This window comes from Anarhichas minor, unplaced genomic scaffold, assembly GCF_050575085.1.
Source record: "Anarhichas minor isolate MPS153535 unplaced genomic scaffold, ASM5057508v1 ptg000138l, whole genome shotgun sequence".
NCBI classification, from domain to species: domain Eukaryota; kingdom Metazoa; phylum Chordata; class Actinopteri; order Perciformes; family Anarhichadidae; genus Anarhichas; species Anarhichas minor.
This window is the reverse complement of record NW_027466584.1, coordinates 279,625-295,552: the sequence shown is the minus strand read 5'-3', so window position 1 is coordinate 295,552 and position 15,928 is coordinate 279,625. Positions and strand designations below refer to the sequence as shown.

Below are 15,928 nucleotides of genomic sequence, written 5' to 3'. Positions count from 1 at the left end.
TACTGTAGTATCACAGTATCACAGTATTATAGTACCGTAGTATCACAGTATCACAGTATTATAGTACCGTAGTATCACAGTATCACAGTATTATAGTACTGTAGTATCACAGTATCACAGTATTATAGTACTGTAGTATCACAGTATCACAGTATTATAGTACCGTAGTATCACAGTATCACAGTATTATAGTACCGTAGTATCACAGTATCACAGTATTATAGTACTGTAGTATCACAGTATCACAGTATCACACCATCATGCCGCTTCGGTCGCTGCACTCATGTGGAATCCAGTGATCGGGTTTGTTTACATCAGACTCATGAGGATGACAGCTCTAGCTGATCCCTGACCTGCAGCTCATGAGCAGCAGTGGAGCGGTTTCAAACTCCGTCCATATAAGGCCAGGTGGAGGACGAGTCTGGGCCTTATCACATCCTGCTTTACTCGCAGTCATAATACATGAGAGCCGCACCGCTGGAGACGGATCTGAGGACAGCCAGCCGCAGAATAATGATAACCTCGGCGCTGAAGGACGGCTGCGATACGGACCGCCTGTAATTTCAGAGCCGGGTTTAGCTCAATCTAAGCAGCCCTTTCTAAAAATAACAAGAATAAACAGATGAGCAGACACACTCCTCTCCCTCCACTGAGAGTAAACACACTCCGCTTGTTTCTCTTTGTTTGACTTTTAGGAGGAATCAACATATTCTGAGCAGACGTGTTTCACAAAACAGTGAGAAGACACGACACACGACAGCTATGAGAACGTGAGCAACGCTGACGGCTGCAGAGTGGAAGTAAATGTAAACTCATTGAAAACACATTCTTTTTAGAAGAAGAAACCTGTTTACAACAATCTGATCATCAATGCTATGAATCCCGCTTCTCAAAAGTGAGACATCGCTGCTTTCTAAGTTGTTCTTGTTGTATTTTTGTATCATTATATTATCATGTAGCCGTATTCACTGCATCTAGCGAGCCACACGTCGGCTGGTTTACTGCAGCTGTATGAACCCAAGATAAACTATTCTGCTGTGATTTAACTGCAGTAAACGGATAAAAAGATGCTGAAATAACAACGTAATGATGCCGATTAGTATAAAGTCTGAATTCATGTTCTGTTAGTTCTCTCCACAAGACGACAAGCAAAGAAGTTTTAAAATACTTGTTTTCTGAAATCTCTTAACTCCAAATGCTTCATTTATTCCTTTTTTCTCCCTAAAAGATACATGTGAAGTCTTTTAAAACAATGCACCATTTCAGGTTTTTATGCAGCTGTAGTTTTGTTGTTCCTGCATAATGACAATAAAGTTCTGGATTGATTGATTCACACATTGAATCTTTAGGTTTTGCACTTAATAAGTTATTTGGAAATGTCCCTTTGTGATATTTTCTGAAATGAAATAACAACGGATGATCATTGAGTTGCAGCAGTGTGTGCGTCTGCTACACATCTGCTCTTCACATGGGACATTTGTGGTAGTTCTGGTAATTGGCGGCGGGCACGCTGCCCCACATCCATCCTCGGTCCTGCACGCTCCCTCCAGAGCACGCTGCCTCCTGTCTGCCTCACAATGGGGCCTCTATACAACCACGAAGGGGTCTGTTTCATGCCAAGTAGACCAAATATGTCCGCTGCGCTCCGGTCCGGGGAAACTCAACCGTTTGTCTTTCACAACATAAAAAAACAACCATTTGTTGGGACATTGAGCCCAAACATATTCATGTGTGTTTGTGTGTGTTTACATGAAGAAATGCTGCATGATCAGCTCTGTCATCATCACATCAAGGACCATTTCTCCCACTATCACTTCATCGGTGAGTCATCTGTAAATGTTCAAGAGAATCTCTTATATGAGTAACAGAAAAACACTATACCCCCCCCACACCCATCAACGACCTGAAGACAGGACAATGGATTTGCATTCATTACTGATGATAATGGGTTTACTTTTCACAATTAGCATAATGGCTCATAATGGGCTCGATGGACTCTTCGTGCCACCTTGACAAAGGCAGCCTGTGCTATGTAGCTGAGCATGAGCACACACTGAGCACACGGGGCCCTCAAGCCAACACCGTCTGAAGAGAGAAGTTATTGCAGAATGGTTCGGTATTAATAGGCTTTTTTTAAGTATCTTTTATTGTCTATTTTTATGCTACGAGAATCTGTTGTGCAGAAGAGACGAGTGCCTTCACGTTGAGAGGATTCACAGTGTATATGTTCCAGAAGAACACATGCTTTTATTGAGCCCTGAGGGGAGATTCAAAGGAAGCTTCATGCTGGCATTCAGTGTTTTTTACCCACCGTGAAAACTATTACAATGTCTTTCAAGTTTGCAGTTAGCTATGAAGCAAAGCAGGTGGTCAGCTCTAGTCCCTCTCTAATTGAACTAATCAATATTCTTTATGTCAAATGACTTGCTTTAAATGAGAAAGTTGTTGCTTGTTGTGACCAGGCGTCAACAGTTGCATTCTCTCTAGTGACCACCAGGGGGCGACTCCTCTGCTTGTATAGAAGTCTATGAGAAAATGACTCTACTTCTCTCTTGATTTATTACCTCAGTAAACATTGTAAACATGAGTTTATGGTCTCAATCTCTAGTTTCAAGTCTTCTTCAATACAGCATGATGTTCATTTAGTACATTATGGTCCATTTAGAGTCACACAGACCATAAAGCAGGGGATGCTTTAGGGCGGGGCTACAGGTGATTGACAGGTCTCTACCAGAGACGTATACGGCGTCTCTACGTCACTACTCCTCAGTCCAGATATGGTCACTTCCTGTTCACTGGTTGCAAAAAAATAACAAGATGGCGACGACTAAAATGCCGAACTCGAGGCTTCAAAACGTCACAGAAGATCCTAACCAACATATTACAAAAGGTGACAATCACACATTCCATCACAATATGATGTCATATTGATTCTTTGGACAACGGCACGTTATTTTCCTGATATCACAAAGTCCTTCATGATAGGATTTCAATTCGATTCAATTAAGGTTCCTGCAATCGAGACGAGTTGATATAATATTTAACACAATCAGCTACATTTAAATCAACTCACAAACGTGGGATTTCAAAACAAAGGCGCATCTTAAAGATGATGATATGTATAGATGTTTTCAATTTGCATCGATGACACTGGATCGTTTCCATACTTGTTACCAAACAGTGATAAAGAGAGTAAATATTGGACTGATATCCATTCCTACATGCTGGATGTTTAAACAGGCAACTTTATATAAATATTGAGCCCTCAGAAGGCCCCAAAACAACCCATCCTGCTTTATGTATTTCCTTGTAACTAAACTTTGCTTCAAACATAGGATGCAGGTGCATCAGGTAAACAAACACTGCAGAGCAAGTGTAGCTTTCACATTTGGTATTTACAACTGCACTTTACGACTCTGACACGCCGTAAATAATCACCAAACTAACCACAGAACAACCGAACCGTCCTCTCTGGTTGTGTCGGGCAGCATATGGCCAGGTGGAAGGTGAACCCAGCCAGGAAACAGGAGCATTTCTGCTGGTTCTACACATGAGACACGTCAGGATACGAGTTCTATTCATGAGGTTTGAAGCTGAGATCTAATTCCTGTTCCAGCTGCTGCAGCTACGACCGACCGACCGGCCGACGTCTCCGCCTCACCGAGCGCCTCTGATTCATTGATCATGAGGTGAGCCAGCGAGACGCACACACACACGCACACACACACACACACTCTCGCACACACACACACACACACACACACACACACACACAATACAGCATGTCCTCATTTCAAGCCGGGTTACATTAAAACATATTTCAGCTATTTTTAAACCACTGTTCTTTCTCTCTCCGGCTAAATGTTACAGGTCGAGGACTTCACTGTGGACTGAAGTCTCGCTCTAGGAGGTCACATCAACTGTGGATAGAAATGGCAAAAAATAAATCAAAAACAGGTCCTTGTTGCCCAGGCTGACCGGTTCCTCTTTCTGCCACCGCTCACACACAAACAGTGAGGCGGTGGTGCCCAGACTCTTCTAGGAAAAGGGTACAATCCTCCAGGAAACAACTGCCCTTATCCCGCTCTAGTTCTTAGAAATATTTAGCTATTTGGTTGCACAGCAACAGGACGGAGATGATAATAAAAGTATCTTAAGTATTGTGAAAGCAAAACAACATCTGCTGTGACGTGATGTTGACACAGAGCCTCTCAGGTTCTTCTCTCTTTACTCTGTGAGAGAGTTTATCACCATAAAGAAGGATGACGTAACGCAGAGTGGGAACTCCGTGAGGACCGACGCCGAGCTGTATGCGCAACATTAACAGCAAACGCATTGAGTGTGATGTAGTGGATATTAATAGAACCGTGTGGCGAAATCAATCACAGACGCCACACTTCTTCTGTGTTCATTCAGAAAAAAGGATGAAAAGTCCTTTGTTTCGATTGGTTCACCTACAAAAACAATATATAGATATATACTGTATATACCCCGCATACCTCTTCAGGACAACTCGTCATTATGTTGGTACAGAAACGCAGCTTTACGCACTGAAGAGAAGAAGAAATATGGGATGAATTCGCTGCTTTGTGTCCTTGCCTCGAAGGCATCACCCAGAGGAAGTAATGAGTTTGCTTGTTCGTGGCCGTGCTGCAGGTTTTACGTGGTTCCTTTTTTTCCAGAGGTCAAAGTTCTCATTAACTCACTCGTTAAGGAAAACGTCTGCTTGTCCTCCTCGTACCAAAGAGCCGCCAGCAGCAGTTAATACAGCAGCCTCAGAGGGCCGGAGGCAATACCGAGGTCAGCTTAAAATGCCATTAGCCAATCAATACAACGCATTTATTTTAACACCTTAACATAAACAAGAGGACTAGTGGGTGAAATACATCACGAATGTATTATTCCACCACAGTTAATGCTGCCGTTTCTGTAAAAACGCTCTGTTTGCAGAGCTGTGCAATGTGCTCCGGTGCTGCAGTGATGAAACATGAGGGGAAGAAGTTGCACTGAACCAACGGCAACATCGTTAATAAATAATATGCACCAGCACATTGTATTTATTACCCAGACAGACAAACTGTCCACCTGCTATGTGTTGTACACCTCATTCAGACACTCGTGTGCTGCAAACATACGAGTTTAAACCAACAAAGTGATATTTGCAGACTTCCCTCCAAACAGCCACGTCTGCTCAGAATGACGTCCACACAACGAAGAATGCCTTTTGAATTATTACTAAAGCCAAAAGGTTTGATGTTTGTCATCTGCTTCTGCATCTCTGGAGCTAATAACACTGCGTTTCTTTACTGGCATTCAGGTGAACTGTCCCTTTAATACAGTTGGAAATGATTACACAGTTTTGATTCTGCAGCACGAGTCAGTCAGGATCACGGGTTTCATCTCCTGGAGACAACAAATGAAAGAACTGCTGGAGCTTTGTTGACCTCGCACAATAAACCAACTTCAGTGTCAGAGACAAACGTTCCCTCAGTAGAGCTCAGATCTCCTCCAGGTGTTCCTCCCTCTCTCCTGCACGCACACACCGCTGAACGCATGATCTCCCGTTACTGAGTGGACAAAGAGTCATTTGATAAATGACATTAAAATGGACACGATGCACGTAGACAGTCGTATGCTTCACGCTTCCTGACATTTACAGTAACGAGCCGTTTTATTTATTGATTTATTAAGAGATGTGTTCGACTCCCAGGATGTAGAAAACTGGGGAGATGAACACGAGGAGCTGATCTTATGATGTAAACTGCATTATTCACATGATTAATGGGTATAAAATATAAATATCCCACAAAGAAGACTTCCCTCTCAGCGCAGAGTGAAGGATTAGCTATTAGCATGTAGCATCTGGTCAGATAAGGTGATGGATAGTGTTTCACAGAAGCTGATGAGTTCACAGTGTTCCTCAGTTCTTTCTCTCTTTCTGAATAAGCGCTGTGCACCGGTAAGAGAGGAGGCTGGTTCACACTCGACGTGGTGTTTGATCAATGTGGAGCTGATATTTGGGAGAGTGAGACGTGTGAAGAGAGAACAGACGTGTGCATGTTGCCATATGTCCTATTTTCAGATGTTTACTGTTGACAATATTCTGCTTAAACTTAGTATTTAAATGTTCTTCAGAGACAAAGAAAGCTCTCTCATCATCTTGTTTTCTGTTTACACAAAACTCCACGTCTTCTTTTAATGTTTAGGTTTGTTGTTAATGTGTCTATTAATAAATGGACTGATGCGTGTGGGCGAGTCGGTTCTCAGATGTCCTCTTGAGAAAAGTCTTCTCATGACAAACCACAGAGTCACGTCATAACTTTAAGCAGCATCATGCAGTAATGCTATCAATGCAAGTGACCACACACTTAATGAGGCCGGGACATGAAGTTCTCCTCCCAGTCCTAGGCAGCGATCAGGATTCAAATGGGACATGAAAATGGGACCAGGATCCGGTTTAAATGGGACCAGGATCCACAAAGGGACCAGGATCCAGGTTAAAAGGGACCAGGATCCGGTTTAAATAGGACCAGGATCCACAAAGGGACTGTGACTTCGTAGACGTGTAGATCAAAGTCAAGAGTTCACTAGAGTTATACTCAACTCTCACGCTTTTCCATCTCTTGGCTTTACGGTTGGAGGTCTGTTATTTGTCGTTGCTGGTTATGAAGTGGTTCAGCTTCAAGCAAAAGATTTAAAAAGTGATCTCCAAGGACGTGATTACAGAATGAATTCATAACTCAAACTTACCACTAAAGGTGCATAATTGCAAATGCAGTATTTTAATTTCTGCAGTGTGTTTATTTATCTCTTGTATCGATTAACAGCTCATAATTCATCTCTAATATCTATTTTATATTCATGTGAAAACATCTCCTTCAAACTACTGGATTTATTCAAGTTTATCACCAAAAATACATTTTACAGATAACATGTGAACACATCATGATAACGTTATAATGTACCTTCAGCCAGTACTCATTAGGGGTGGGAATCACCAGAGGTCCCGCGATACGATATTATCACGATACGATATTATCACGATACGATATTATCACGATACTGCGATATTCTGAGTATTGCGATAACATAGGCATATATTGCGATTTATTACTTTTTTCAACTTCAAATCATGTCCCCAAAGGAAAACTGTGTCAACATGTTTTATCTAATAAGATAAAGTTTTCAGTCTGTTCTTCTCACTTCAATCATTTTTATTGCAGCAGAATATGATTGTCAAGCAGACAGACTGACCAACAATGTCATAAATGTTGCATGAACCTGACCAACTGAACTGTTTGTATTACTACATAGTCCAACTTAACTGAATGCAAACGTGTGGACTCAGTATATGAACTATAACTTATATAAGTAGGATATTAGAGTTATATAACTCAGTATAACTTGTGATGCGTGGACATGAGGGCAGAGAGACAGTTATGCGCTGCACTCTCCCCATGAGTCTGGCTGCTGTTGGCAGATTTAACCCCGTTGTGAGGCCAGATGTCTCTCTTTGTTTTGACCCACTTCCTACCAATCACGCTGACCCGGGACCTCTGCTGACCTCACCAGAAAACAACTCAGCACCATCTAGTGGACTGAAAAAGCAATTTTTTTTTTCTAAATAGTTTATATAATAAAAGATCGATACTTGGCGTCCGTGTATCGATACAATATCGCCACGCAAAATATCGCGATACTATGCTGTATCGATTTTTTCCCCCACCCCTAGTACTCATGTTCACTGAGCAGAGCCTGAAGGCATCATAGTGTAACTGAAGTGAACCTCTGTTGGTTAGCCGTTAGCGGTGCTGCTAACGTTACTAGCTCTCCTCCTGTTGGTTGTTTACAATGAAACATTATCAGAGATCAGAGACTAGAAACACATGTTCTACTGAGTCAGTAAAACTTTATTTACACTCTGATGGTTAACGTTAAACTTTATTTACACTCTGATGGTTAACGTTAAACTTTATTTACACTCTGATGGTTAACGTTAAACTTTATTTACACTCTGATGGTTAACGTTAACTTTATTTACACTCTGATGGTTAACGTTAAACTTTATTTACACTCTCATGGTTAACGTTAAACTGTGTCATTAATCTGAGGTTCACATGTGTGATGAACTGAGGAGGTCACTACGGGTCATGGATCCACTACGGTCCGTTACACCACTAGTTCCTAGAAGACGAGGGCTTCAGTATTTGACTTTCATACTAACGAAAAATATTTCATTTAAAACGCTTTTAAAGCCCCAAAAAAGGAGAGTACAGCTTCACTAAAACCTGTAAATGTTTGATATAAAACTACAAGAAGCTGTAAAATGTTCTTGAAACACTTCATCAATGACCACAAATCATGTCATTGATTAGTTCTTTTGTTTGTCAATTGATCTAAATTGGCTCCAGACCTCCTCCTCCTCCCAAAGTAAGTGCTGAACGGTCTCTCTTACACACACACACACACACACTATGTGCATAACAGGCTAGCCACCGCTAACAGAACCTCTTCCGATAGAAACAAACAAACAGAAAGCAGCTGACAGGAAGCTGTGATCAGACTGAATACTGAAGTGGGAACTCGTGCATTTTTGATGCAAGATGATTTACTCACATGATATAAATCCATAACAGCCAATAACCGTCAGCAAGAAGCAGAAGCTCTCAGACCAATATTTGCATATTAGAGGTGTACGATAATTATTTATAAACATCCCCACGAGTCTGAATTCCTACATAACTAATTACAGTTAATGAATGTCAGACGAGCAGAATGAAGCAATGAAGCGCTGCTCAGCTCGCCACAGCAACATGGAAACTATCCATCAGCATTAAAGTTCACTGTCACAGGATCTGCTCCTAATTACAGCAACAACAACAAACACAGTCGTGTTCTCTTTGTTATGCAGGCAACAAGTTAACCTCTTAAATGTGGCTATCGTTAAAGTTCTCCATCAAAACCTTCACTTCTAATTCTGCAGTCAGAGACTAGAACCAGAACGACACGGAGGAGCAGGAACGTCTGCTGATGAAGTCGATTAAAAGAGAAGAAAAACATTATTTATTCACACTCGGACACTCAGATACACACAACCTGTCTCCTAAATATCAGCATCACATACAACTGAACTGCATTCTCAAATACATCAAAAACATAATCCTTTATTTCCTTTATATCATTTGATTTGTCTTTTTATGAAGAAAAAAACATTATAAATTACTATAACAAATTAAAAGTATTACATTTAATATTTTTGATGGTTTACTGACTTCAGAGCGTTGAAATGATTTTTAGGACGATGCTGAAAATAATTAATATTCTGGATATTCTGGATCCTTGTAGACCAGCTGCTCTAATCAAACAACAAAGAGTCTGTATCTGTTAATATGGATCATCAATGATCAATGATTAGTATCATCAGCTAAAATAAACCTGATCAGAGATCTAAAAGTTATATTTACTCCTTTGTGAAGTGCAATATAAGGACCGAGTACAGTCCAAACATCTGTTTCTATCTAAATAATCAGAGCAACTAGTTCAAGTAGTTCAAGTTAAAGTGTTTCTGTGAAGCACACACAGCTGATGTGGGAACAGAGTCAAGCATCCTGCAGAAGTTAGGAGTCTCAGTTGGACCCAGAACAAACAGACCGATGATGAATGGAGGTAGAACACACACACACACACACACACACACACACACACACACACACACACACACACACACACACACACACACACACACACACACACACACACACACACACACACACACACACACACACACACACACACACACACACACACACACACACACACACACACACGGTGTTTGTGAAATAAAAAAATCTGTTGCTAAGCTACCGGAGCACTGAGCTCCGTATTTCTGGACCGGGGGGGGGGGGGGGGGGGGGATGCGTCAGCAGCGGAGCGCTGAGCTCTGCGTCCATGTTTGGTTCAGATATGAACCGTCACGCTCCTCACATTCCAGAATATCAGGAAACAAAGCAAACAGCAGCTGAGATCATATATGTATGTACATGCTGCTGAAATCTGATGTTTGGATTGGGATTCAGACACTTTTCCAGACTTCTGTCTGGAGGCTCCAGAGCACATGGAGCTCGTCCTGCAGGCGAGGAGAAGGGTTAAAAAGTCTCACGGGGACATGAAGCAGGTCAGGACCGGGAGGGACGGGTCCCAGGAGGAAGACGGAGGACATCTGTGTTGAATTTCAACACATTACAAGCAATTCAATTAAGACCGGCAGGAAAACCCCGTCACCACTGAGACCGGTCCGCTAACATGCCCCCCTGTGGATTTAAAGGAGGAGAATGGAAGCAGGAAACACACTCAGGAAGTTACTCTGGAGGTTTAAAGTTCTTTTGACACACTCGTGTTATTTCTTAGATTAGATGAGTTAAACCAGTAACAGATGATCTCCTCACTTTGTCACTATTTGATTTCATCTTTTTAATCTAGCTCCATAAAGTTATGGTTTAAACTTTAAAGGGTAACTCCACTGATTCCAGGTCTCAGTGAATACTACACATGTAACAAATACAAAGTAGTATGAAGAAGAGCAGACTAGAAAGAGGGGGTCTTCCTAGACCCTCTGTGGTCCGCTCCTCATCTGTACTGCAGGCTAGAGGCTCCGGGACGCTGTTGCTGGTCTAGTTGCATTGTGGGTAATGTAGGCAGAAGGTTTTGACAAGAACACACAGAGTATAAAAGTATAAAAGACGAGATCTCTGGTTCTGCTGCACTGATTCTGGTCTTTCTTTTCGTCCTGTCCATCGGGTTCAGTGCTAAATAAATACCCACCAGTGCTGGACCAGGTCCTGGACTGTTTGAGGGGGCAGCAACCAAAACTGGAAGCAGAAACCTGTCGTTGAGATGCACGTTACGTTCTCTGGATTTAGTGGGCCACACTTTTAAAGAAAAGGCCAAATATTGTTATTTGTCTGTTGCATTTTTAACTATCGGAGACACAGCTCCTGTATGAATGTATGAAATGCTGATTGTAGCGCTGCACGCTTGTGATTTACGCTACAACAGTTTCAGGCTAAAAAAGAAACGCAGCGTCAGCAAAGCTCACACGGTCGAGTGCATTTCTAAAGACTTGCAGGAAACGGCATAAAGAACCCGTCATTATCTGCTGATATCACGTAAACGAGCCGGTTCTATGCAAACAGGAGGAGAGGAGATCTGCTGAAGAACAACAAACACAGCAGCTGGTTCCCACACACTCACATCAGCACATCAAGAGACACACAAACAGATGCAGGGTCACATGGCATTCACACAGGAAAACAAACCAAACAGCCCATCAACATTACATTCCAGAAGGATGAGAAACCCTCTAGTCTCCACATTCTCTGTAACGTCGATGGCGACTGAAGTTGTGATCGTTCATGTCCGTTCACCGGGTTGTTAAACGGTGTGCGACTTGATTAACGGCCCAGATGTATTGTGGGAAATTCTCCCTTTCTAATTTCTGGAGCATTTGAAACAGCTCATGCACGAGCCTCTTTAAAGGCTTCAGGAAGTAGAGTCACAGTCGAAGCATTGGATACAGATGTAAATGAGACTGCATGTGATTATTACACATCAGAATTCTGCTGCTTTAACAGCTCTGCTCCCATTCAGCATCTCCGCTGCATCGTGCTGACGGAGGATCTGTTAGCTCTGAGGCTAGTGTGGCTACCTGCTCCCTCTCTGAGACACCACAGAACGTACACGACATACGGCCGAATGACGGCTGCGTGTTCACGTCTTCTCTAAACTCTGGAGTAAGACGAGCAATGCAACACTTTATCTTCTGATAACATACACAATCTAGACAATACTGATGAAAAGCTGAGCCAGCTATGACCTGAGGCCACGGCCCAGCATGCTCCTGGCTGAGGACGGTGACTGAGTCCACGTCTTCACAGAGACCTGGATCCATGGTGGTCCAGGATCAAGCAGCAGGACAGAGATCAGGACTCTGGTGGACCAGAGGAGGAGGACTCTGTGCTCACATCATGATGAGTTTTATACTTCATCTGACCTGAGAACCGATTCTGCTCAAAACATGCACCACTGGTTTCCTTTTATCCTGTTTTTCAAAATAGCTACAACTGCATTTAGCTTTGCATCTCTGTTGCGTAACGACATCCTGCAACAGTCCAGTCTTCTATAAAATGCAAATCTGCAGGCTGACCCTCAACATGTGTGGAGATATTTCCAAACCTATTCGTTGTCACGGTCGGTATTATTGCTTTAGTTCAAACAAGTGAACGTATAATCAATAGTTTCAGATGTGTGTATTCACTTCTCCGTAAGTGAACAATATGATTCAGGTCACCTCCACAGGTTCACGTGTTCTCCTTCAGCCGAAGCTACAACCGTCCACCACGTCTGCTGGTGATCAGAGCAGCAGTGTGTCTGTAGTCCTGCTGACAGGCAGACTGACAGACTGACCAACTGAACACGGAGACAACAAACACACAACCGCCGGTGAGTACAAGAGTAAAGTACAGACTCAGAGTATCCTCATGAAGTGTATGATATCTCACAAGAACAGTTACTCTCATTTTTCATGTTTTCCCACAAAATTCCAGCAACAAGTGTCAATTTCCACTTTTTACATGAATACATGTAAAAATAAACTTCTGTGTTTACAGGAAACTACTTACTGTTAATAAAATATGGTGAAATACTTAGTTAGGTTTAAATACGGGTGGAGAATGAAACCTGCTGGACTGAGCACCTTTTAGACGCGGTCCAGCAGCCCTGCAGAGATGAGAGTATCCTGATGTAACAACACTACCAGAGGAGTTCAGAGTTGAGCAGCACGGAGGCTCAGCAGCTCATTAAGACACAATCGACTGTCAGATTATTACAAGTCCGGCTGCAGTAAAACAAACAACCTGAAGTCTTTCCAAAGCTCAGGGACGAACAGCTGAGAGCTCCGGTGTTTAACCAGTTTCACCTTTACAATAAAACAATCAGTCGTAAATATGATTCATATCTGTGGTTGAAAACAGACATTACGGCCGACATTAAGAGGTTGGGATTCATATCAGCTTCATAACTAAGCTGTTGCCTAAAGACACAAATAAAACCTGAAAAGTCAGATAAACATCCTCTGAATTCTAATAAAGAGTTGAGAACAGAATCCCTGAGATAAACAACCACGACCCATCTAACGAACCAAGAGGATGAAGTGAAAACACAGCGAAAGAGTTCAAGTTGAAAGACGAAGACACAACGTCTCTGGTAGAGACCTGTCAATCACCTGTAGCCCCGCCCTAAAGCATCCCCTGCTTTATGGTCTGTTTGACTCTAAATGGACCATAATGTACTAAATGAACATCATGCTGTATTGAAGAAGACTTGAAACTAGAGATTGAGACCATAAACTCATGTTTACAATGTTTACTGAGGTAATAAATCAAGAGAGAAGTAGAGTCATTTTCTCATAGACTTCTATACAACCAGAGGAGTCGCCCCCTGGTGGACACCAGAGAGAATGCAGCTTTAACATGTGAAGCATCAGATTCACTCTTCAGAGGATGAACCTGCTGGTGATGAACAAACATCACACCATCTGTTTTTTTCTAAATTGCCCTCAAGTTTGTCTAATATTAGAAAGTCAGCCTCTTGATGATCTTAGGAACACGTGTTCTGCTCTGCCCCCCCCCTACATCCTAAAGCAAAGTCTTTGTCTATAACGAGCAATAGCACACGTTGTCAATTAAGTTATTTAATGAAGTTTCTGTTTGTTAAAGCAAAATAAAAACAGCATCAGACATTTGTTTCTTTAGTCACTCAGAGTGATGAAGCTCCTCTGAGCATCATTTCTGCCCTCATGTGCCCAAAATACTCTGAGCCTAACCTCTGGTGTTAGTTCAATGATCTAAAGCTCTCCAGTGTGGATCACAAAGTCGTTCTACTAGTTTTTAAATGGCCACACTCTGAAGTCTCTGCCTCCACAACATCTCGGTGTTTTGCGCTTCTTTGGTATTTTCTTGTAAATGAATAGTGACCTTCTGTGAAGCGTTGACCCTCCTATGAGGTGCTGTTGGTGCCCCGTTCTTTAGACTCTGCTCATGCCACTGCTGAGTATGCACTGACCAACAGATCCTCTAACAACACAGCTCACCTCTCAACGTGCGGCTTTGACAGCGAGAGAAAACGGGCATGTGGTGGATCGGCTGCGTATTTTGCGCAAGCAGCGTGAGCGCGTGGAGCGTCTTTGCGCAGACCATAATTAAACAACTTTAGAAGATCCCTCCACATACCTGCTTCCACAGAAAGCTGTCCACTTCGTTCAACACCCAGGAAACGGCCACGTGGATCGCGGAGAGAATAACTCCAGTGATGACGGCGGCGCGCATCCTGACGGGCAGCAGCGTGTAGATGACATGGATGAAGAACACGGTCCACCAGATCCCCTCCGAGGCGCTCCTGGGCTGCACGAGCAGCACTCCGATCACCTGGACCACCAGCACCAGCAGGATGACCACGTAGCACACGATCCACATGTGGTCCTGGTGAAACCCGTTCCGGTTGCACACCACCATGAGGACGAGTGTGAGGAAGATGGCCACGGAAAACACCACCACGAACGTCGGCGTCGCCGGCCCGCCGCCGGACCAGTGGAAGGCCAGCATGACGGTGAAGACCAGCACCAGCACCGCCATGAGCATAGTCAGGCTGCTCTGGTTGAGGCGGAAAAAGTAGCGCTGGTAGAGCCGCTCCAACTTCTCCGACTGGAATTTCTTGGATTTGAAAATGTGCATGACGCTGGTGCAGCACGCCGCTAAAGAGAAGTTCACTTCGGGCATGACCTCCTCCTCCTCGCTCCTCGGTTTGGCCCTCCGCTCCTCCAGACCTAGCTCCACGGACTTAGGTCGCACTTCGCCATCTGGACATTTCGGGGACGCGCCATGGTCCTGCCAAGCCGACCGGGACCTGAAGCTGACCCTGCTGACGGTCGTGGTGGCTCTCCCGGGCTGCCGGTGCTCCTGATCATCCTCCTCCCTCCACCGACTGTTGGTCCGGGTGAGCTTCTTGCGCGGGGATCTGGCCGAGTATGGGCACCCGTTGGCCACGGACTCAGACTCTCCCCAAGCTGATCTGTGCTCGGTCCCTCCCCTCAGCCCGGGCGCACCGACTCCGGGTGGGCTGACACTGTTCGATCTGGACATGGTGGAGACCGGGAGGAAACGCGCCTCGACCAATAAACAAAGTTTAGTTCCACTGAAAAACCTCGTCAGGAAACTATTTAGTCCCGCACGTTGAAAGTCTGTCATAAGTCGGATTTTCCATAACTCCGAAAATCATTCATATAAAAATATTTTTTAAATATAGATGCGATTATCCAAAGCAATAACCAAGAGGGGGGTGGGTGGGGGGGCTGTGGGAATAAAACAATTGAACATGCGCAGAAGTCACAGGGGAGCCCGTTTGGCCACAACAGGAGGGAACATTAGATCCAGGTGGATTTGAGCTCTACATCATCGGGCCCAATTAACTACCGTCCGTGGAGCGCGTTGCACGGCAGCGCGCGCTGCAGATTAAATAAAACCCGCACAGCTCAGATGGACCCCAGAGATCAGAGCGCAACACCGTCAATTACTCCGCGAGCGCGTTAAATCCAGCGGACGTGTTTCCCGGTTGTGTGGCCAGAAAAAAAAATAAAAAAGAGAGACTGAGGTGGAGGTGAATCCCATGTAGTCCGCTTCCTCTTCTGGTCCCGTTAAGTCTCGATGCACCTGCACGGACCACACATCGCAGCCTGGACGGCGGTGGGAGACTCACGTTTGGCCAAAAAGCGCATCATCACGATTCTCCCCCCCACACCCCCCCGGGCACGGGAGACTAAACTCAGCCGCTCCTCCTCCTCGGTGCATGGCGCAGCCTGTGTCACAGCGCGGTCAGT

General features: G+C 43.9%; 1 protein-coding gene across 1 annotated transcript in view; it reads right to left on the bottom strand.

The window, feature by feature from the left end:
* The window catches only part of adcy5 (adenylate cyclase 5), a 65,195-nt gene extending 50,001 nt beyond the window's left edge, over positions 1-15,194 (bottom strand). Inside the window, 1 exon segment of the mRNA XM_076085085.1 lies at positions 14,286-15,194. Coding sequence (XP_075941200.1) covers positions 14,286-15,194 — 909 coding nt within the window.
* Between the last annotated feature and the right edge of the window lie 734 nt (positions 15,195-15,928).